This window comes from Dreissena polymorpha, chromosome 11 (genome assembly GCF_020536995.1).
Source record: "Dreissena polymorpha isolate Duluth1 chromosome 11, UMN_Dpol_1.0, whole genome shotgun sequence".
Taxonomy (NCBI): domain Eukaryota; kingdom Metazoa; phylum Mollusca; class Bivalvia; order Myida; family Dreissenidae; genus Dreissena; species Dreissena polymorpha.
The window spans coordinates 43,550,289-43,575,859 of NC_068365.1; the positions used below are offsets into that span (position 1 = coordinate 43,550,289).

At 36.0% G+C, this 25,571-nt stretch overlaps 1 protein-coding gene and 1 long non-coding RNA gene across 2 annotated transcripts; one reads left to right on the forward strand and one right to left on the reverse strand.

Moving 5' to 3' along the window:
* Window positions 1-1,316: 1,316 nt before the first annotated feature.
* On the forward strand, window positions 1,317-2,226 carry LOC127850037 (uncharacterized). The gene is made up of 2 exons (XR_008035006.1): window positions 1,317-1,657; window positions 1,960-2,226. It is a non-coding gene; the product is annotated as an uncharacterized LOC127850037 (long non-coding RNA).
* Window positions 2,227-2,351: 125 nt separating this feature from the next.
* LOC127850026 (uncharacterized) lies at window positions 2,352-4,877 on the reverse strand. The gene is made up of 3 exons (XM_052382766.1): window positions 4,855-4,877; window positions 4,195-4,259; window positions 2,352-3,259 (listed from the first exon to the last, which is right to left on the reverse strand). The coding sequence occupies exons 1-3, from the start codon at window positions 4,869-4,871 to the stop codon at window positions 2,769-2,771; spliced, it is 573 nt and encodes a 190-aa protein (XP_052238726.1). The 5' UTR covers window positions 4,872-4,877; the 3' UTR covers window positions 2,352-2,768.
* Between the last annotated feature and the right edge of the window lie 20,694 nt (window positions 4,878-25,571).

Genomic DNA, 25,571 nt, shown 5'->3' on the forward strand with positions numbered 1-25,571 from the left:
CTGAAATGAATATTTGAACTATACACTGTGGTGTTGGTATCACATTTTCTTTTCAAATCTGTATTTACCATTTACACGAGAAAACAGTGATTGTATTACAAATTTCCATATTATGTTACTATAATTAAGATCCCTGTCTTATATAGAAAGTATAGTTACTACATGTTGTACTTGTATTTTTTGTGCTTTTACAAAGATTTACTAAGTACACATGCATACATTGTACACTTCTTATAAACTTGCATTCTGTTTATAAACTTGCAAACCATGTAGCTGTATACAAACACAACAGTTTCTGTATTCAATTACTACTTGTTTGTAAGGTATGAAGTAGGATCGACCACTCCTTCACAAAGTTTATCCTATTTCTACATAAAAACCGATAGAATAACTACTGATACTATAAACTTGAGCTCTAAACTATTGATATTTTGTTGAGCATGTTTTTTTGCGATCTCTACTTTTAAAACACTGTATGATACAACATGATGTCATAACAAATGATGATGTTTAAAGTAAACAAATAGCTCATTGCAAATATTGGGAAAGCATTGCTATTGCTTTGATTTTAGGGCGATAAACGACCACAAATTAATCGGATAAATATAATATTATGTGAGGGTCGGATAGAGATCAAGATTATAACGCTTGGCTTGAAGCTTGCACGATAAACTTGATCTCTATTGGACACTCACATAATATACCCTATTTATTATGCAAGACAGACACCATAACCACTACACCACTGCCACCACATGCAGAGGTTGAAATGCACACACTTAATCACACTTCTATCATTACTTTTATTTCCTCTGCTCTTATGCTTTTGTTGGTGTGAAACAAATAAACTATTATCATAAATCCAAGTTTGACACAAAGTGTTTTCTTTAAAAGATTGAGGAATTTTTTTTGCTGTTGAATTTCATTAACCAGTTAAGGCATACAATTATTAACCTTGCATACCACGGTAATCAATTATCATTATGAAAACAGAAATCCATGTTTTCAGATGATACTCTTATTAGTTTAAGGCGAATGACCAATTGCCACAAAAAAATGTTTCTATGTTTTGCATTTTTTCACGCCACTTGTTTTCTATATACAGAAATCAAGTGTGGGTTATTCTGCAATAATTATGTATTTAATTGCTATTAACACATTATGTTTGTAAGGTGTGGAGTAGGAAGGCCTCGACATATGCATACTTATTGAGGATGTAAATAAAGTTTGTTTAAATAAAAATAAACATTTTAAGTAAAACAAACTTGCTGTTTGCCATTGCCTTAAAAAGAAAAAAAGAAAGTATATCCTATTTTTATACGCCCGTATAAAATACGGGACGTATTATGTGAAACCCCTTGGCGGGCGGGCGGGCGGCGGGCGGAAGGCATCACTTTGTCCGGACTCTAATTCAAATTGTATTCATCCGATCTTCACCAAACTTGGTCAGCAGTTGCATCTAGTTGATATCTAGGCCAAGTTCGAATATGGGTCATGCCGGGTCAAAAACTAGGTCATAGGGTCAATAAGTGCATTTTCAAAGGGGCCACTTTGTCCGGACTCTATTTCAAATTGTATTCATCCGATCTTCACCAAACTTGGTCAGCAGTTGCATCTAGTTGATATATAGGCCAAGTTCGAATATGGGTCATGCCGGGTCAAAAACTAGGTCATAGGGTCAATTAGTGCATTTTCAACGGCGCCACTTTGTCCGGACTCTAATTCAAATTGTATTCATCCGATCTTCACCAAACTTGGTCAGTAGTTGCATCTAGTTGATATCTAGGTCAAGTCCGAATATGGGTCATGCTGGGTCAAAAACTAGGTCAAAGGGTCAATTAGTGCATTTTACTTTGTCCGGACTCTAATTCAAATTGTATAAATCTTATCTTCATTAAACTTGGTCAGTAGTTGCATCTAGTTGATATCTAGGCCAAGTTCGAATATGGGTCATGCCAGGTAAAAAACTAGGTCATAGGGTCAATTAGTCCATTTTCAACAGCGCCACTTTGTCCGGACTCTTATTCAAATTGTATTCATCCGATCTTTACCAAACTTGGTCAGTAGTTTCAAGATAAGTAATATCAGTACAGGAAATACTGCCATTCTATACCTATGTAGGTCTAAACAATTATGATTTAAATATTGTGTTTTAGAGAACAAATGAGACTAAGTGTACACTTATTGATATCAATGCATATATATGAATATATCAGTTATATAAGTTGTTGTTGTTTTTTTTGCTTATTTCCAAAACAAATACATCAATCATCAGTGTATCATCTCCAATGGCACACGAATCGGGCGTATATTGCTCCGTCATGCGGCGCTCTTGTTTATTTGTTATGAAACGTAATTAAAAAACATTAAGAGCATATCAGCTTGTCAGTAGCATCAATAAACATGACGTCATTTAGTTTCTACGATGTTTGTTCTGAATTAAAGTTAAGTCATGAGCAAAATATTTATGAATGAAAACAACTTCATATGTTAGTACAATTCAATGACGTCACTAAAAAGGGAACTTTGTACTTAGAAGGGCGAAGTATTGAAAACTATAGTTTATGTTCAAAAGCTTGAACCAATCAATCTGAATCATGTTAGAATCTAATTAATATTTTTCTATGAGTGTTTGTTGTTGAATAACCCACAGTAAGGAGTATAGATGCATGTTATCAAATCGCTCGTGCTGTGGGTTATTCGACAAGAAATCATCATAGAAAATTGTATTTCTTAATAAGAAGTGTGATTAAGTGTTTGTAGATGCTCTAGTCAAAATAAACATCTACCTGATCCTTAATGTGTTTGGGCAAGTGCCCAGAAGGGGTAAGACTGAACCCTCTGCACCAGATGACATTGGTGTTCACAGTTTCAACAAAGGGTTCAGTCTTACCACCTTTGCAGCCTTTCATTCTCCTACTTGCAGGAGTCCAGGCTGTTGTTTTTGCCCCCTTGTACCAGTGAATTTCAACCTCTGCAGGCGATACAATATTAATGACTTTGGCAAGCTGGGGCCACTCATCTGCATATTTCGCCCAGTCAAGTAAAACAAAGAAGCCTTCTTTGATCGTTTCTTTCGCTGGAGCAGCAGAGGCAGCAGCAGCCTTCTTGTTGCCTATTATTACAGGAGGGATGGGATCGTCTATTTTTGCGATTCCCAGCAAGTCTGATAAGTCATCTGAGGCTGCTGTGTCCTCTTGCCTCCTTTTCTGCATAAGCAGATCAAGGATGTGCACTGGCTCATCCATCCAACTGTCCTCTGAAGGAAGAACATGCATAAATACTTATTTTGCAATGATGAGTGATCAACGTGGTGTTAATTAACCAGTAGCTTTATGCAATCATGAACTGGTATGTCAATTTTCGTAGATTCAGCATCTTAGTAATATATACCTCAGGCTCAATTGTGCAATTAGCCAGATTTGTTTTCCTGCTCCTAGAATGTAGTTTTTTTAAATATGAAAGAATGTTTTATATTTTTTTGTGCAAAAATGACTTGAAAATATTAGGATAGCTAGAATAAGTATAGGTCAGAATATTAGTTGGATACTAGTGATAATAGAAAACATGCATTTTCTGTGATCACTCAATTTAGATTGATTTTCTTCTGTATCCAACAAATTTTCTTTTTATTTTATTTTATGCTTTTTTTACCGTTTTATTACATAAAATAGTTTACCTGGAGTATTTCAGAGGAATAATGACATCATTTCCTTAAAATATGACTTAATTTTACAGTAAAACAGTGATACATAATCAATATATTTCACTGTTATTTTTCACTGTTTTAAACAGTTAAATATCAATTCTGTTTTACTGATATTTATACTCTATAAACCTCTGCAAAGCATAAAATAAATAGAGGATATTTGTTGGATTTGAGTGATCATAGAAAGTAATTTTTCACGAGTAGCGCAGCCATGAGTAAAAATCTATGTTTTCTATGATCATGTGTGAATTAATATACATGAAGATATTCCACCGAATCCAACAAATTTTCTTTTTATTTAAAGCTTTTCCCCCTTTTTTTAACTTTTAAAATAGTTTTAACTGATATTTCCCTATGATCCACCAGAAAGCATAAAAAATATGTGATACTCATATAACATTCTGTACCTCTCTGTCTTAATATTTGTGTTGTTGGAAATAGAGCTTGTATGTTTTTTAAACTTAAAATGTCTACAAAATAATTACCTATTTCCTTAAGTTCATTGAAATATTTGTCCCAGTAGTTGGCCATGGCATTGTCCTTGTAGAAACTGCAATATATAAACATAATTGGTCAATATGTTATATTTCGAGATTTTTAATACCATTATATCACCAAGAATGTGGTCGCTTTTACCAAAGACATGCACACACAATTTGGATGTTAATCAATGAACTCCAATGTGAAAATATACCATATAAATTAAATCTTAAGCTAGCATTTTCAAATATTTGGGGTCATATTGTTTTTGCCCTGTCTGTTTGTTTGCTTCAAAATCTAACATTGGCCATTAAAGATAGCGACTTGATATTTGGCATGCAAGTGTACCTCATGAAGCTTCACAATTTGAGTGGTGAAAGTTAAAGGTCATCGTTCAAGGTCAAAGATATATGGGGGACGTAGTGTTTCACAAACACATCTTGTTTACTAATACATATAAAAAATAAAATTACCTCTAAGTGTGAGGCTAATTTGAATTAAAATGCATGAAATATATCAGTGCATACTTTTCGAAGTGTGTTAAGCCAATTAACGATATATGGCTGGGGTGAACATTTAATTGTTGAATTGATTTTAAAAATGGAAACATAAATAACCTTAGTGTTCAGTCTAGATGGCATCATCTCATAGCTTACGCTACTTACGAAGCAAACGTCTGCATATCATTGATGACCTTACAGCGATTTTCCTCCTTCTTTATAAAGTACCGGTAAACGGTACTTTCCCAATCGAACGAAAATTCCCAAATTCCCAAAACGGTACTTTCCCAATCGAGCGAAAATTCCCAAATTCCCAATCGGCATCTGGAAAAATCCCAATCAGCGTCCGAATTTTTTCTCAAAACGATCGAAAGTTTCGTAAAAAAACCAACTTTCGGCGAGCGAACAAAGAAAATCCTATAGTTGTGTGTAACCACGCGCTCGATTAATTTCGGGTTTTATTATTCAGCGCATTCAATCAATAGAGTTGTTACTGTTTCCGGTTCTTTTGCCAGGCAGTCGGCGTACTGTTTTACGTCGGTTTGTAACCTTATCGTAGTTTGAAATGAGTCATAATAGCAAATATTATGCCAAAAAACCAATCGGAACCATCTATCACAGGACACATTAGCAACTCGAAATCGAGCCTATGGGTATTTGGTCCCGCGATAAAATTAATTGCGTAGGAGTGTGAATCATTTCAGCGTTGGATTGCTATTGCATGCCTATTATCAGCGAATGCTTAAACGTTAAATTTTAACTGTGCTAGTTATAACGTAGATTTGTCAAATAGTTTTACTACATACCGATTAGCGAAAAATTGCTGGTACATTTTAATCACGTACTCAATGTCAATGTGTTGGTTCATTTTTATCATGAGTGTAGCAACTCAAAATCGAGCCTAGTGGCATTTGGTCCCGAGATTATATTGACTGTGTAAGAGTATGAATATTGCAACTGAGCAGCGAGTATTTGTGTTATAACCAAAGCCGGGACTTGCACCCAGATTTCTTCTCCCTCAAAGAAGGAAAAGCGTTCTGCTTTGAACTACTTTGGTTTTGTAAACACGTTTCATACAAGCTACATGATCAAGAGGTGTCACTCAGCGTTTGTACGGGCTTGTGACCGTTCTTTTCACAGCGAAATGAAAAGAGCCGCTTTACCACCTTGCGATATGCAATACGGACTAGCATAATAGCAAATATAGCAGTAGCTTTTGTCACACATACATGAAGAAACATTGGCCTTTCGGCAATGGCTAAACCTCAGAAATCCCATTCAAATAGATATTTTTCACATTTTGCAGAAATGTTCTGTTGCATAATTTCTCAAAAATATCCTAAATCAGATAATATACAATAACACGTGGACATCTGTTCCAGTATCTTGCAAGACGAATAACTATTAGTGGAGCTGTAACATAGCACAACCTTAGATATGCTACGGCCTTCCAACTGTGTTATTTTACCAAATATGTTAGATTGATCAGACACGACAGATTTTCATACCAACTACACGTGAACAAAACACGTTCGTATCAAACTGCAAAATTGCATTGTAGTGTTTGCAGACCACCTGCTGCTGAGAATTGTCTTCTACTATACAATACATACCAATCATGACTACATCTCACGACCAAATCAACAACGCAAGCTATCGACAACCTCATCTGTGGTGCTAACATAGAGATATATTATAGCGTATGTTTAACCCGTTTTGTCGTGATACGAATTTAGTCGCATGTGCCCGTTGAAAGCATGTGTTTGTGCCTACTGATTTGAAACATCAACACCTTTACTATACATTGCTACACACCAATCTCGACTACATTTCACAATCAAATTAAACATACAAGCTAGCTAGCGACAAGCTAAAACGTTTTAGCAGCGTTGAAGCGACACTGCTTTCCAAAATATTCAAGCAGGTGTATGAATGTGCTTACAGGTCTGTAACATTGATGCTACTATACTATATATTACATCTCACAACCAAATCATAGCGTTGAAGCGATACTGCTTTTCAAAATATTCAAGCAGTTGTGTAACTTACTGTCGTTTCAAAATGAGAACATTCGAGTTGTTGAGTTTCAAATACGGTTGTAGACTGTAGTGTAGCGTAAGGTTTTTAATTGGGATTGCTTTGCAGTATTTCAAAGTTAATGACCATACATTGAAAGTCATAAAACTGCGTTTAGGGTTTTTATCAATTGTGCAATTCTAGCAATTCTGAGAATGTCATGAAAGTCTCTCAGACCGATGTATATACTTTTTTTCATCATATCACCTCATATCGAAAGTCAAAATAATATCCTAACGTCATTTATGTTGTGTGTTTTTATTCGTATATTCTACAACCTCAATAGACGTTCCTCATTGAAAGACAAGTTATACCAATAACGAGCCGTTGTACAAAATGTGTATGCAGTCAAAAGCGAGTAACTGCTTTAAGTTTACGAGTCACTCAATGTTAGTTTCAACACGAGTAGTTCGTAAGGCGCAATTAATGTTCAACGCAACATTGAGTAGCATAGTTTGTGTCCATATGGCAAATATCTTATAACGGTTAGTTGTTTATATAGTTTTTTTATCATTTCACCTCAAACTAAAGTTTGAAAGTTTTTTGCTTTGTACGATTGAAAGCTAGTGGTGTCACTCGGCGTTTTCACGGACTTGTGACCGTTCCTCTTGTCTGAGTACAAGAGAAGTCGCCTTCCCACCCCAGCCCTAGCAGACTTTGTGCATTGAAGCACTTAATAGAAATGTTATTGCTCGGTCATCGGTCAGGTTCGGTCAACGCGTGCCTGCGTTTCTGAGAGAGCCAGATTAAGATATTTCGTGTCACCGTACGAAAATACCATGGTGTCGCATAGCAAAGCACAGGCATGTCACCATGCGTGCCTACCACCCTTCCAACAGCGCAACAATGTGGTGTTGAAAGGATTCCCAGATAGTGTCGAAAGTATTGACGGTCATAACGGGGACGAGTTGCTTTATAGCGCCTCATTTCGTATTGACTTGCAACCCCGCCCTAGACCGCTACACAGCTAAATGGGCAGGACTCCATCTGACTATCAATCTCAGCGGTCATAGTTTTGAAAAGCGTCTGCTTGTTAATTGTTGGTATTTTGGTACTTGGAATCTCTTGTGCCCAAGTAGACTTAAAATTGGTTTTATAGATCATGCAATCATTAACTGGTTGGTAGCCTTATCAAATGCAATCGCGTCCTCGGACTCGCATACGCATCGACCCACGTCAGGTTCTAAAGCTTGCGGGCAATAATGAGTGTCCCTCGCGATAGATTGAGGAGCCTTGCCAGAGTATAACGACTGCATGGATAACACATGTTAGAACCGAAAACCGAGGCGTTTCCCCTCAAGTGCTATCGGTTCGCTTCGCAACTTGTGGAGTCGGTCTATTGACACCTACATACCTCGGTCGCCCATACTCAGTTAATTAACCGCTGTTGTCTTTCTGCTTGCCAAATAGCAGTCAACGACAACCTTACATTGATCTAGCCAGATTGGAAACTACGAGCGAAAACTAACTCGCCAAAGCGAGTGACCCGCTCCCGATTCGAGCAAAACCTCACCTAAGCACTATCGACCCAAAAAACGCCAGTAACACTGCTCCGTTACTAGGGAGCCTTGCTAGTCAACACAAGTAATTTGCAATCCTGGCTAGAGCAATGAGTATATTCGGACTGGTGTACCACCATGTGATTGTCTGCGTCTAAATTGTTGGTATTTGATACTTAGAGTCTCTTGTGCCAAAGTAGAGACTGAATATTTGTTTTATAAATCAAGCAATCATTTACTGGTTGGTAGTTCTAACAGTGCGTCAAAATAAGCACCGTGAAAACATTTTAGCACCGAAATACCGAGGTGTTTACCCCCAAGTGCTATCAGTGCGCTTCACACTTGTGGAGTCTTAAACCCCTCGGCCGCCCAAACACAGTTAATGACTGTTAATGTTTATTTTTTGTTTGATTTTGGTATTGCATAGTTTAAACACAAACACATACATCAATACATCAATATTGCTGGCCAGCACAATAAAACAAGGAAAAAAAAGGTAGGAGAACAATCTCCTTTATTTTTCATGTAAAAACATAAACATAAACATACACACTGTCAACACTTGCCACTTGCAACACCGAGTTCGTTTCAGTGCAGAATGTACACATTTTTCGATCGACACACATTCGCAATGTTACATGGATTCACAAAGTTACATGGATTCACAAAGTTGCACTGATGTCCATACACGGGCCAATGTTCAAGTTATCGGTGCGATGGACCCACGGTTTTGTCGCAGCTATACGCCACACGAATGTATTGAATACTCGGTGCCCACGATCAAGACTTGCAAATTGGCACTGAAAATAGAAAAGCAAATTGTGTTAAACAGTAAAACGATTAAGTTAACAGCTGAAATGATAAAACATGCATGTATAATATACTATGTATCAAATGAAATAGTAAACACAACTTTTAAAGAAAAACACCAACTCTAACCCAACTGTTTCACTGATACTTACTTTTTGTGTTGTGTTGTATGTTCAGGCGCCTTACTCTCATACTCGACTATTAGTGGAGCTGAAATGAAAAAGAAAAAATGATAAGAAACTTTCCATGTGTTTTGTACAACTTACAGTTTATGTGCCTAGTTTTGCAGTTATAGTATACATACAGTAAAACAATCTCATCAATTGTTCAACTAATACGCACTTGTTTGTTTTGTTGTTTTCACCAAAGGCGCCTTCTTTATATTGTTGTCACTGCCCGTCTAGTAAAAGGCTGACTCGTCTTGTAGTATAGCTGACTCATCTTGTAGTAAACTGAAATAAAATCGAAAGCATGATAAGAAACTTTTGAATGTGTTTGTACAACTTTATACAATTTATAAACACAAGGTTGAACTATAACAGTAAAACTGGAAACAGTGAACGATTCTACTTACATATGTTGTCATCACTGAAATACAAAAGTCATGTTCATAGCAATCATAGCATATTTACACACAATAAATACAACTCAAAACTTTTAGTAAGAAACTCAGAACTTACTTTGTATTTTGTATCCTATCCTTCTGCTGGCAATCTTCTTCAGTCTACACTCGAGCTGAAATCAAGACTCAATGCATACATGTAAATTTTGCCAAATAACAAACGGAACTGTGAACCAAAACGTTAACTGAACTAACTTTTCAACTGTTTTGATACTCACCTCTGGAAACTGAAATCATACAGACATTTTGCATAGCACAATACATTTTTAGTATCAAGTTTAAGAATGATTTTTTAACATCTGTTTTTACTAACACAAAGCCTAAATATAAAAGACATGATATGATGAAAAACACAATATGCATACAGAATTATACATCAAGAAACTAAATGTACTTACCATTGCTGACCTGCTGAAATTGAACAAAAACACATTGTATAGCACAACACAATTTGTCATATTTAGTTTATACATGAATGAAGTGTACTTACATCTGCCAAGCTGAAATGGAAAAGAGCATAGCAAAACAAAAGTCATCAACAATATTTCAATATGCAATTATAGAAAGTCAGTGTACTTACATCTGCCAAGCTGAAATGGAAAAAAGTCATTTTGCATAGCAGAACAAAAGTTATCAACAATATTTCAATATGAAATTATAGAAAGCAAATTGTACTTACCAACAGGCAACTGAAATAAAAAAAGACATTTTGCATAGCAGGATACAAGTCATCAAAACAGTTCAATATGAAAATTAAAGAAAGTTTGTGTACTTACCACAGCCATACTGAAATGAAAAATATATATTAAGCATTGCATAGCAGGATACAAGTTATCAAAGCAGTTCAATATTAAATTATAGAAAGTTAGTGTACTTACCACAGCCATACTGAAATGAAAAACAACATTTAGCAATGCATAATAATCAAGACTTACCTAGCTGATCTTGAATCATTCTCTGTTTCTCAACTTCTCACTTGTCAAAAAGTCTGCTCTGTAACGACCCACCACTCAAATCTGAAAAATAGTTAAGCAGAACAAAGCACAACACAAACCAAAAGAGTAGTTCACTTACCTCATATTTTGTGCAGAGTTTTAACAGCCAATTTTCTTCTTGAAACCTGTATTCGTCTCTTTTTTGACCCACTGTGGAACAGTCACAGCAATGTAAGTCTGAAACATAGAAGGGCATAACAACACAACATACAAACCAGTATATTTGTTTCGACTTACCTTGTGGCTACAGTCAAGACACAGCTGCTGAATTTCTTTTCTGTCACAAGCTGTCAAAACATCTCTGCAATGTTAACCTGAAACATAGTAAGAAAGAGAAACATTTTGTATACAACATAGTAAACACTTACCTTGTTTAAAGAGCTGAGTTGCAGCAGTGATTCTTTATTGAAATCTTTTTCTTTTCCCTCACTGCATGAGAGACCTGAAAAATAGCATGCAAAGCAAGACACTGTTTGTATGTCTACTCTGAAACAGAGCAAAATAAAGCATACATGGTACTTATAAAACAAACACATTGTTCCACTTACCCTTCTTCAACAGTTTAGTCACAGCAGTTGATATCCTTATTCACAGTTGAGGCTACTATGAGACCTTTTCTGCATGTGAATCTGAAACAGAGCAAAGCAAAGTATGCATGGTAAATATCAAACAAAACACTTACCTTTCTGCAATGCTCAGCTCTGTTCGACTGTCAAATATTCAGGTTATGTCATATCTGAAACGAACTAAATCAAAACATGCATAGTACACAATTATTGATAAAATCTTGAAACAATTGTATGCTTCATAGCTTTGTGTTGTGTTTTTTTTACTATACATATCACAGACAACTGGCGACCACAAAAGAGTACATACATTTTTTGTATTACTCAAACATTGCTGTATTAAGCTCACACTCATGAATACCAACCGACAGAGTTGTTAAATACTTTACAATCCCTGAAACTGTACAAAACAAATCGAAATCAGTTTTCACTCATCATTGTTTATTGAGACAAACTTATTCTATAATACATACCACAGCACACCACTGAAATAAAATTGCAATGTAAACAGCATGCAAACAAATGTCAATCAATATTTAGTAAATATCAACAAAAGCATTTCGATACACAAAGTAAGTGTTCACCATCATAGTACATCATCAGTTAGTTCGACATCCCACGGTTGCTCAAGTGTAAGTACTGGCTAGCATTTACCCCTTTCAGTAAACCATCACACATCAGCATTATGATTCTAGACACAAGCTCTGATAAATTCTACCCTTGCTATCATCGTTCACATAGACTTCCATTTGTTAACAACCGAATATAAATATCAAATGCTTGTACTCACGGTTTGGGAGCTCCCTCCAAGAAACACATCTGTACTGCTCGACATCTGGCCATCCACTGAAACAAAATATTTTGAAACACACATGCATATAAAACGTTTTTGAACATCACATTATAGCAGTACAAATAAAAAAACAACTTGGTCGACTTACCTTGCTTTTGTAGAGTTGTGTCACAGAGGTGGAAATCTTCTTCCATGTGTAAACCAGTGACTCGATTCTGCAACAAAGTAAAGAACACATTGTACACCTCAAATCAATGACTTAAAACTTACCCAACTTTTGTTGAATTGTGGTTCAGCAGTTGCAATCGTTTTTACTCGTGTCCCTTCTATTGGCACCCAGTAGGAAACCATCTATGCATGTGCAATCTGAAACATAGCAAAACACGCATGGTACAAATTAAACTACCACAATTGTTACACTTACCCTGTTTGAACGTTCTATTTACATCACAACAATGTTTCTCTTCTTGAATCATCTTCGTCGCTGACTGCATACACCTGAAACATACAAGCATGCACAAACATACTATATACAAACTATTTTGTACTCACCATATGTTTGCTTTTCTGTTCATGCCAGCTTTCAAACCCAGCACTGTCAACAGCATCTTTTTTCTGTTCATGTCAGCTTTCAATCCATCACTGCATAAGCACTCCTGAAATGTTTTAAGGCAAAGCATGCATAGAACAAACATTCAGTTCAAAGTACTTACCTTTCACTTTATCACTGCCCTGTGCTCAACTCCAGAAATCATGACTGTTCACTTCAGCTGCCAGACTTGAACTGCCAGCACACATCTGAAAATCTGAACAAAGCATTCATGTTCCATACTGTACTAGCCGTATGATTTTGAGTTACTGACATACTTATCATCCAAAAAAAGAGTACATGAAAATCTAGCAAAAAATAGGTTTTCATCTGTTCACGAGTTATACTCTGAAAGAAACCATGATGATGACAAAACTCACTTTATCTCTTCTTTTGTCAAAACACAAGTGTTCATTGTGAAATTTAACAAACTTACCTTTTCGTTTCCCAGCTCTGTTCAAATGTCAGGTCTACATTTCATGTCAAATCTGAAAAAGATCTACATCGAAAAATGCATAGCACACAATCTGTGTTAAAACAGTAAATGTTTGTTGTATTCAAAGCTCCGTGTATTTTTCACTTTACACATCACAGACAACTGGCGACCACAAACGTAGAAACATTTCTGTACTACTCAAAACATTGCTGTATGAACGCCAACCGACATATTTTTGTTATAGACTTATAGTCCCTAAAACTGTTCAAAAAGAATCAAAAGCAGTTTTCAGTCATAATCTTTTATTGAATTCTATACATAGGCAATACAATCTACAGTACTCACCACAGCCCACTGAAATTAAACATCATGAAATATACATGTTAAGCAATACATTTATCATATTATAGTGCATATCAACAAACGCAATTCAATAAATTTTATGCATTCAGTAAGTGTTCACCATCATGTTACATCATCAGTTCGATTAGCATCACCACAATACATCAACTCATAATACTGGTTAGCATTGAGCTCATGCTATAGCTATCATACATCAGCATTCATAGACACTAAAAATCAAGTAATATCTACAGTACTCACCACAGCACACTGGAACAAAATAGAAATGTTAACAGCATGCAAATACAAGTAAAGCAATATCATATTTAGTACATATAAGAAGAGTATGTCAATACACCATCATATTACACCATCAGTTCGTTTCACATTCCCACGGTAGCTCAACTCTTAGTACTGGCTAGCATTTAGCCTTTTCAATAAACATTCAGCATTTCTAGACACAAGCACTGATTAATTCTACCCATCATATCATCATTCACATCATTCCATACTAAGTGTACAATAACAGTTTTCATTAAGCATCGTTAACTAAAAACCACACATACAAGTTAAATCTGCAATACTCACCACAGCCCACTGGAATAAAATAGAAATGTTAACAGCATGCAAATACAAGTAAAGCAATATCATATTTAGTACATATAAGCACATGCATTTTCATGAAATATGTTTCCAATGTTTTTACATCATCTGTTCGTTTCCCAAAGTAGCTCAGTAAATATTTTGTAACACCATCATCTCTCATCACAACATATCGACACTATATCAGTACTGAGTAATTTATACCCAACTCATTTCACTTCTCTATCAGTACAACAACTCAGCAATAATACGCCAGCCGCTTAAAATCATCATAAATCATCATACACAGTGAGACACGTCAACAGTCAAACACAAAAGTTTGTACTCACGTTTTGTAGAAACCCATCCACACAGCACGACATCTGAACTTCAACTGACAGTCAATCGATTCACACCACAACACAAATTTAATTGCACACAACTCAAGTCAAAGTCAAGTCGTCATCTCATAACAATAACCTAACACTAAAGTCCACCAGTCATTCAATAACCCGAGTACCAAGTCATATTCTATAACGCGAAGTCAATTTAACTCTCAAAGTACAAGTCAGTAATACTCAAATCTTTTTCATAGTAAAAAATATTTCAAAGTCAATTTTTTTTCAGAGCTCACAAAAACAGGTCTGTCTTCGTCAAAGTCTATCAGTCAACTAAAATTCTTTCATAGTAAAAAAATTTAAAAGTCAAAACTTTTTTTCAGAGAACTTAAAAAACGCGTCTGTCTTTGTCAAAGTCTATCGGTCAACTGAACTTTTTTGGGGCGCGCAATTCAATTTATACTGACGCGACGTCGAAAAAACACATCCTCTCTCTTCGAGAGCCAAACTAAGAATGACAGAAAATCATATTAAAAATGTTTACAGTTCATGATTTGAGTTAACAATTGAATAAGTATTTAATGAAAAATCGTAAAAGCAAACTTACCTTTCAAAAATCATACAAATATTGACTTTGTGGTGATATTTTTTCATGACCATACAAGCCGAAATAGTCACAGCTTGAATGGGCATAAAAATTGATAAGCACGAGTCCATCAAATCCATCCAGTATTTCCTTCGATTTACAGCAAATCCATGGTCTTCTAGTCTCAAATCTTGTTATGAGGCGTACTCAAAGCAGATTTTCATATTGTGTTTTTGATATTCAATGTTAAAACGACAAAATGTGAAATAGAAAAATATCTAGTCAAAGTTACTAACCTACAGTAGCATTGTGAAATAATCCTAGATCATATAAAATATGTGAGTAATCCATCAAAAATATTCACTAGAAGTAGTGTACATTTAACTCCGGCATTAACAAATCCCCGTATACCCGTTTATTTCTACATAGCCTGAGCAATTCAGGGTTCTAAGAATTTTGAAAATTAAATTGTTTATATGACGTAGTTTTTGACGACATGCAACTCGATAGTATTTTGCGCTGGCTTTATTAAAGAGCAACTATCGCGCTGTGATTTGTTTAACTGTGTTTTGTGTTTAGTGCTAGTACAACGAAGATATAGAAAATTAATATCAAACCACATATATCAAAATGTTCAGCACACTAGCGCCTACACAATGATACATAAATAGTATGGTTATGTGTACAATTGTTCTTGTAAATTTGAAATATCAAGAAAATCTGTGTTTGGACCAAAATATCATTACTCGCGCATTCGATTTTGTATAACCAAGTAGTATCAGTGTGTTCGCATAGAAATTTCTGTTAATCTGTTGAAAATTTCATTGAATTCGGTCAACGGGTTCTAAAGATATTCGACTTAAATCAGTCGCGAGAAATACCATTTTCTGTCGTCGATATGTTACTATCCCTTTAACTTTGTATGATGAGATTTTTTAAATGACGTTGTGAATATGCACTAAGGATGAAGGGTCAAATTTACGATTTTCAATAATGTGTGTTTGTTGGGATATGGTTTTCTGCCCGTTTAACTGCAGCGTTTAACATAAACATCAAGTATGTTACACCAAAATGCGCAGAAATGAATTCCCCATCGCATGATACAAATATCTCAGTACCATATTGCAAAATGAAAATCTTTTATTCATGACAACCCAAGTTTGGTTATTAAACAGAAGTTTTGACATATACTCGTTGATGTAATACAAAAATGCATAAACACACATTGTTCCTCTCTATTTGTTGGTTTTTGTACTGAAAATTTCATCGAAATGTATTCACGCGTTATCGAGAAAGTTAAGTTAAACCTCTTCCAAACAAACACAGTTTTGTGAGCTATTTGCTATTTATAACGTCATTCAGTTAGACTAGATACTTAAAAGTTCAAAATTTCTATGAGTGCTAATGTGTTGTCTTGAAGCATTTTCCTTGTTATCAGACCTATTGTTGAGTATCATATATCAAACCGTGCAGAACAGAATTCCCTATCGAATGATAGCAATTGTTATGTACTTGTTTTTAATGGGAATTTTTTTCATTCTCAGCGAAGTGATTTTCATGCGAAAAACTAAGCATTTTTACTATATGCGTTATTGTTAGCGAAAAATGATCCCCACAAAACTTGATGCTATTATCAGGTTTGATATTTTGGCGAAAATGTCATGAAGATCGGTCAACTAGTTGTATAGAAAACGCGACCTAAACTTTGTACGAAATCAGTGTTCATTTTACAGTACAGAGCGATTGTTCGACGTTAAAATAAAATCTAATGTTCAAGTCCGAAATGTGTTTAACACAAATCCGTTATCGGACTGTATTATTGTTGTGTTTAGACATAAATTAAAGTGTAATATAGCAAAATGCGTGGATTTGAATTTCCTACAAGATTATACCAAAGTGAAAATAAATGCTCTTAATGCAAAAAAGTTTTTTGTTAGCGAAGTTTGTTACCTTAAATTTCTGATACAAAAGGTCGTGTTAGAACAAAACATGCAAAATAAATATTGTTGCTACTATTTAGTTGAATATTGTGTTGTAAATTTCGTCTTGAAATCATGAGACGTTCTCGAGAAAATGTTATTCCTATGTTCCTAAAAATGTTTTTTTGATTGCTAACAGAACTAACGTTCCAGTTATACATGGTTTAAAGTCAAGTCGCTACCCTGCTCAACTTACGACCAACACATGAAATACAATTCAACATACATGCAAAAACATGCAAACAAACGAACAAGCATAAAATACAAATTCATCTTTTAATCTGTAAAATGAAATTTATTCCACCCAGTCATTCCACTCCTACACACTGCACATTTGCTCAACCTGGATACACATGATGAGCAAAACGTGTGTCCACCTGGGACCAAAGTACAGTTTTTCTCTTCCGCCAAGCAAACAATACAACGTTTGAACCGGCTTATCGCCTCCGCAACGGCCCGGGCTATCTCTGGAAATAGACAATATCACCATACATAAAAAAAAGACCCAAGCGCTAATTTTTCGGGCGTCTTATTTTTCTGAGAATGAGGCATTTGATCGCTACATGGATTGATATAAAATTTACATTACAATTTTTTGTATAAATAGCGGATGAATGCGTAACTGAGTCTCAGAACGTTTGTTCGCAAACATGTCGTTGTATCAAAAACTTCAAACATTTAAAAACAAGCCTACCCATGTCGGCGTGTTAAAGGAAAACCTGGCTTGCCAAGGGTTCATTTTCGACCCTTGTGCTTTTTACAACCCTATTTTTTACACCGCTATTTTTAATTGAGTTCAATGAGTGGCTTGCCATGCGCGCATTTGCATTTGAAACATGGACAAAGAAAATGTGAAATAAAGGCATCATTTTATTTACAAAGTTCAATATTTGGCAAACAAAACGAATAAGTAAACAAGCATTGTAAACAAACATACCCGCTTCAAACTGAGCAATTTCTTTATTCCAGTCTTCCGTTTGGGTACCACGAAGTTGGCCATTGTGATTTGAATTACAATTGATTACCATATTTGCCCGGGTCGCTTTATATACTTACGGAGTGGCTCAATATCTATATATAGTCAGGTCCTGACATGCAAACGTGCAGGAAAATGATGCAGGGCAAATTTTGCACGCGTGGCAGACATTCATATTTAAAAAAAACACCCAACTTAGTTCATGTCTGAAAGATTTTTATTAAACGTACCTTTACGACATTTCCATTTGAACCATAAGCACGAAGTAAAACTTCAAAATAGTGACACAAGAACTCGATCTGATATTTTATGAATATTTTTGCGAAATGTACTGAAATCAAATACTAACGCAGCAGTTCAGTGAAGTTACTGAGTGCAAATAAACCGAGCGTCATTTTTGAAGAAAAGTCCACAAAGAGATGAGTATTTGCGAGCAAATTTAAATGCCAATATCTCAACAACCACTGCAGATATTGGGATCAAATTTTTACTATGATATTCAACTTAGTTATGTTCGAAAATACAGTCTTTGTAAAGAAAACTTGTTTGCTTTTTCGTTTGTAGAAACAGTTGAATAGGGTATTTTTTTTTAATGATTAGAAAAATTGTTGGTAATCAAAACGTCATTTTACTCTACGATCACACTATATCTACCAATCACAAATAACGACCAACACATGAAATGCATTTTAACATTTTATTTTACGATGATAATTAACAAACAAGCATATACACAAAGTCAATCTGTCCAATGGATTTTTATCCAGCCTGTAACATCAATCCGGCACATGAAACATCTTTCCCCGAACATCTGCATGCAGCAGTTTTGACAAAAAGTATGCCCACATTTTGTCAAGGTACAGTTTTTTTCGCCATCGTAGCATATTGTGCACGTTTTCAGGGCTCGAATAGCTTCTTCCTTCTCGAGTTGAAGTTCTCCTCTTTGCGATATCAAAGCCTGTTCCTTCTCGAATTGAAGCTGCGATATTATTCTTTCGCTTTCGCTATCGTGTTGCTCTTTCAGCGCTTTCTCGCGTTTGGACCACTCTGCATTGAAATAGCGCTCTTGGTCATCGACCAAATGTCCACTCGCTTCTCTCTGATAAGAGGAAGCCTTTTGCAAACACGATATCATTTTTGTGCATACTTCGCGGCCTTCCTTCGACATCGCATAGTCGCTGCCGTTTACAAATGCTGTCATCTGACTTCCAAGTCTGTTCAAATGATAGCCGAACGACTTAAAATCCATCGACGCCGATTGCTCTGGTCGAGTGTATGGCCTTGTAGTAGCATGCCGCTTACCCTTGCCAGTCGATGTCGTTTCGCCACTGCCACTAGGAGCATTTGTGTCCTCGAACTTCGGCAGTCGGTGTGCGTATTTCGGCATGATTTAGCGTCAATATTCTCTCTTGGAGTTGCAAATCACGAATGATAACCATAGCTGTCCGGGTCGCCTTAAATACCCGACGGGCTGGTGCGTTTTTACTATATAGACAAAGCATAGTGCTTACATACAAAAGTCTTTGAGTACAATGAATAGCAAATTTCTAACGCGTGGTCGATGTAGGCATTCATACTTAAGAAAAGCGCTGGACAAAGTTGCATGTTTGAAAGATTTTGATCAAACGTACGTTAGCGAGTTAGGTCAGTATCTGAGAAAGACATTTCCAACACTACGCGACGACTGTAAATTGTACATTAAGCACGAAGTAACTATTCAAAATAGACGACCCGATTTCGTTATTCATGTACCAAATGTTGCGCTCATACTGTTAGAATACAAAACGTCGAATGTTACAACAAAACTAAGGCAAAATTATCTTACTCAAGTGCTAGATACATTTTACAAATTTCAACAGTGTTTACGCGCTAGTGAAAATTCAAACCATATACGTTTACTAAGTATCTTGCTTATTCGCAATTCTTCAACTCGACAAAACAAAATTGTCTGTGTGAAAAACGAGTCAATACCGAACAGCTGTTATATGCTATGATAAACATGAAAATAAATGTGTAATCTGGCATAAGCGAATCGGTGTTTTTCGTTTATTGTTACATAACGGCTATAAATAATCATAAACAAATGCTATCATAACGTATGAATTGCATATTTTCAAAAACGACTCTATAATACCCCGTCGAAATTTTACAGCCAAAATCGCGTGTCATGAAAAAATACAGTACAGCGAGTTCATCAAGTGCAGATTCAATACGTCATTTGAAAAATCTCATCTTTCAACTTAAAGGGATAGTAACATATCGACGATAGAAAATTGTATTTCTCGCGACTGATTTAAGTCGAATATCTTTAGAACCCGTTGTACGAATTCAATAAAATTTTCATCAGATTAACAGAAATTTCTATGCGCACACACTGATACTATGGGTTTATACAAAATCGAATGCGCGAGTTAAGATATTTTGGTCCAAACGCAAATTGTCATGATATTTCAAATTTACAAGAACAATTGTACACATAACCAAAATATTTGTATATCAATTTGTAGGCGCTATTTTGCCGAACATTTTGATATATGTGGTTGGAAATGTATTTTCTATTTCTTCGTGATACCAGTACTATACTCGCAAAACATAGTCGAAATAAGCTAATCGGGTTTGTCCCTTTAACAATGGAAAGCATCGAGCATGTCGTCAAACCTACGTCATATAAACAATTTAGTTTTCGAAATTCTAAGAATCTGGAATTGTTCAGGTCATAATGCCCGGACAGCTATGCATATAGTTATCATTCGTGAGTTGACATTCCAAGAGAAAACATTGACTTAAAATCATGGCGCATTACAAACATCGACTGCCAAAGTTTGAAGAAACGGATGCTCCAAGTGGCAGTGGCGTAACCTCGACTGGCAAGAGTAAGGGTAAGCAACGTGCAACCAAGCCGTACCATCGACTAGAACAATCGGCGTCTTTAGAGTTCAAAACGTTCGGCCAACGGTTGAACGGGCTTGAAAGTGACATAGCGGCGTTTGTGAACAGCAGCGAATTCGTTATGACCAATGAAGGTCGTGAAAGCTGTACAAAATTGATGTCCAGCGTACAACTGGCTACAATGCATCAGCAACAAGCAACTGGACATTTAGTGGGTAATCAAGTGCGCTACTTTGAGGATGAGTGGACGAAACGCGAGGCCGCGTTGCAAATCAAACACGACTTGGATCTAGAAATTATCGGTTTCGCAGCTAGCATTCGAGAAGGGGCGTGATTTGGATAAGCTTAGAGGAGAGCTGATTTTGGAGAAAGAAGAGGCCATTCGAGCATTTAAGATGTGCACCATCTGTTTCGATGCAGACAAAAACTGTACATTAACGAAATGTGCACATACGTTTTGCGAAACGTGCTGCATGGAGATGTGGGGGGGAAGGCTGTGCCATGTGCCGTGCCGAAGTTACAGGTTGGGTGCGAATGCTTTTTACCGACTGACCGTGTTTATATGAATTTACGTACTACTTTATTTCATCACTTTTTTTTTTTTTTTTTTTTTTTTTTTTTCATCACTTTTTTCACGTTGTTTAGCTGATGTTATTTGTGTTTTTACCAATACGAATTAAGCTTTAGTAACTTTAACGTCCTTATTTCTACCATACTTTATAGATGGTTGTTATAGTATGCAACTTGCTTTATGTTTTATATTTGCGATTATATATGTTATACTGTATGATATTGATTGGCTAAAAATATTTTATTTTGTTCTATGCATGTTTGTTTACTTGTTTGCATGTGTTTGCAATAAAATGTTATAATGTATTTCATGTGTTGGTCGTTGTTTGATTGTAGAGTAAAATAACGTTGAGCTCACAAACAACTTCATATCGAATAACGATGGATCAAGTACTTGATCAGACAGTTTTCGACATAATGCTCACTTGTAACAAATGCAATGACAACAGAAGTTTGATTTCAGAAATCATCATTAGCTGACTTTCGAGTCTTATCACATAACTGAACATATCGTGATCTTACAATTTCAATATAGCGAACTGTGTTTTTGATGTTAACTCTCGAACGATAAAATTGCACGCAAAGTCTTAAATCATATGATTTATTTTCATAGAACCTAAATTGTGAAACAACTGAAAAGTATCTTGTAGGACAACATTGAGGCTTAATGGCAAGCAACACCAGCCAATGCCAAATCATGATGTTACAACCACGAAAAATCACAAATGTGATTCTCTTGAAACTAAATATGAATCTAGGACATCTAGTAGTATGAACATTTTTCGCAATATCCTCCGAAGTAAAGAAACAATAAGATAACTTAAACGTCTTCTATAAAAGCCAGTCTTTTTATTAAAACTCAATCATTCACTCTTGAGTTAGCAAAGCGAAATGACGTCAAAACAACTTGCTGATGTTGGTTTTTGTTTGGATGATGAAAGTTATCCGTTATATCTCACTCCAAGTGACCTTGACCAAACTTGTCAAAATGTGCACTCTCTTCTCCAAATGACAGACGAAGAAGCTGGCAATCAGTTTAAATCGCGAGAAGACGAAGAAGCTGCGGATTTTTTGGCGCAGCTTGTACATAACAATTCCAACGACTCGTCAGGTTTGACTAGTAAAAAGGATTCGAATAAACGCAAAGCTATTGCCAATAATAACGGCCAAACTGCCAAAAACCTAAAGGTTCGCGAAATACAAAACAGGACCCGATTTCAACTGGAAACAAGCAGACTGACTTTGTAGAACAGTATCTGAAGAAACAACAGAGACTAAAATCGCTGCACGCTGATGCTCGTACTAGGATCGCGTTTATTGAAAAATCGTTACAATATGTACAATCCAAAGAAAGCGATGAGCCAACGGTTTGCTCTTTTCTGTCAAAGGCATCTTCAAACATTGCGCTTGCTATAGAAAGCATCTCAAGTGAACTACAAAACAGTGGCCATGTTGACTCGTGCCGAATATGCAAAAATGAAGACAATCCACCAACAGTTATAAGCAAGACGTGCGGACACGGGTTTTGCTGTATGAAGTGCATAGTGAAGTATTTGGAATACGTCTACAACAAAAATTCTGGGCGACTTATTTGTTTGAAATGCAAACATCAGTACGATGAAAACGCCACATATCAAGTTGGCTCACGCTATGGCATTATTGGTTGATACATAGTATGAATAAATCATATTAAACATCTAATCTGTGTTTTGTTTTACATGCTTGAAATGAATGTTTTATGCTTACACGACTTCAGGCTCATATTGGCCTTAAAAAAGGAAAATTAAGGTCACGGGTATAAATAGCTAGTTTTTGACACAACACAATCATTCTTCCTTGAGATTTCAAAGCGACATGGCGCTCTCCAAACAGCTTACCAATGCTGGTGTTCGTGTAGATGATGAAACTCATCCATTGCATTCAACACCCAGTGAGATGATACGAAAGCATCCAATTTTGTACTCACTTCTCACAATGACTGACGAAGAAATTAAAACAGAATATCGTTCGCGAGAAAACGATGCAGCAGCTAATTTCATGGCTCAGCCATCACAGCAATGTTCCAACGACTCAACAGGTTCAACTAGTACAACGACATCGAATAAACGAAAAGCTATTGCTAATTCTGACGGTCAAACTGTCAAAAAACCAAAACGAAACGCAAAACAGGACGCTATTTCAACTGAAAAGAAGCATGAAGACTTTTTCGAAGAGTATTTAAAAAAACAAGAGATACTAAAATCGTCGCACGGCAAAGCTCAGATAAAAATCGACAGTCTCAATAAGGCGCTAAGGTACGTTAAATCTGTACCAATTGATGAGCCGAGGTTAACATCGTGCGTAACAACTGCAGCTACAAACATTTCCAATGCAATTGATTTGATTATTTCAAACCATCTAAAAAGCAGCAGCAAAATCAACTACTGCAGACTATGCAAACTTGAAAGCAATCCACCTAGAGTGTTCAGCAAGAAGTGTGGGCACGGGTTTTGTTGTCTAAATTGCTTTCCAAAGTACATGGAATTTGTAAGTGCTAACACTGGTGAACAAATTGTTTGTTTGAAATGCAAAATACCATATGATTGTCACACTGGTTGTTTTGGACCAGGTTATTTCATGTTTGGCTAGCAATTTATCAATAAAATCTATGTTAAACCTTACATTTGTGTTTTTGTGTTATATGATTATACATAGAGTTGTGAGTGAAAGAATCTGAAAATACTGAAAACTGCCATTTCACACAATCAGACAAGTAGAAGGTTGTGCTTGCTAGCAGTAATAGGCTCTCGGAATGGCAATCTCTTTTTGAACCAGACCAGTTATGTAAGCCGAGTATGAAAATTCTCATCTTCTTATTCATATAGACAAATAAAACAAATCTGAACAAAAAATTGGCTTGTGGTTGTGCTTGCAAGGTCACACACACACTGTAATATGCGCTCGGAATGGCAATCTCTTTTTGTACCAGACCAGTTATGTAAGCCGAGTATCAAAATTATTGTATTCTTAATCATATAGACGACTAAAACAAATCTGCACAAAAAATTGACTTGTGGTTGTGCTTGCTAGATCACACACACTGTAATATGCGCTCGGGAATGGCAATCTCTTTTTGTATGAGACCAGTTATGTAAGCCGAGTATCAAAATTATTGTATTCTTAATCCTATAGACGACTAAAACAAATCTGCACAAAAAATTGACTTGTGGTTGTGCTTGCTAGCTCAAGCAGACACTGTAACTTGCATTCAGTGATTTCTCAAATCATATCAGAGCTAGGACTTGAACCTAGATCTCCTTCTGCACGAGAAGGCGTTCTTCCTTGAACCACTCTGAGAATATGAACTGAAACATCACTTCACACATAACACACACAATGAGTCTTTGTGGCCAGACATAAATGTGCTGACAAAAAACCATGCTTTCAAAATAACCTTGTATATACTTTTTTTTCTCCATAATTTGCATCCATACCTGCTATGTTGGATGTGTACTAAAATTGTTTTCAACTCGTCGTCTATAGTCATTCATACACAAAACAATCTGAACACGAACTGACTTTGTGGTTTTGTGCTTGCTAGCTTACACCACCTAGGTAACCTTCACAAATATTGACACTGAAACAATGCAGCAGGATGCACTTAGACTCACATGATTTGTAGATCAGATGAATGTCACAGGTCATTTTTGTATCAAGCTTTTATTTAGGCCGTGTTTTTGTGTAGCTTAAATTTCCATATTTATACTATACATATTAATACAAGAAATCTGAACCAAGATTTGGATTGTGGTTGTGCTTGCTAGCTCACCACAATGTAAGATGTGCTTGGAATGGCAATCTCTTTTTGTATCAGACCAGTTATGACAGCCATGTATACAAATTCTCTCATATACTCTACTATAGACACGAATATAAACAAATCTGAACCAAAAATTGACTTGTGGTTGTACTTGCAGCTCACACACAAATGTAATTCCTTTGCAATGTTCAGGTCCTTTTGCATTGAACTTGTTTAGCAGGCTGTGTAATAAAATGCTCATATACTCTATATAGTCATTAAAAACAAAAACCATCTGAACCAAGACATGGCTTGTGGTTTGTGCTTGCTAGCTCACACACCAAACTCATATCAGAACTAGGCTTGAACCAGATTTCCCTTCTTTGCGAGAGAGGGCGTTCTTCATTGAACCAAAATTGCTTTTATATACTTTTTTCTCATCATTTGCATTATCAA

Coding starts and splice junctions, on each gene's coding strand:
- LOC127850026 (XM_052382766.1), bottom strand. Junction 3,260..4,194: donor CAATGAACTTAAGGAAATAG/GTAATTATTTTG, acceptor TTCTTCCTTCAG/AGGACAGTTGGATGGATGAG.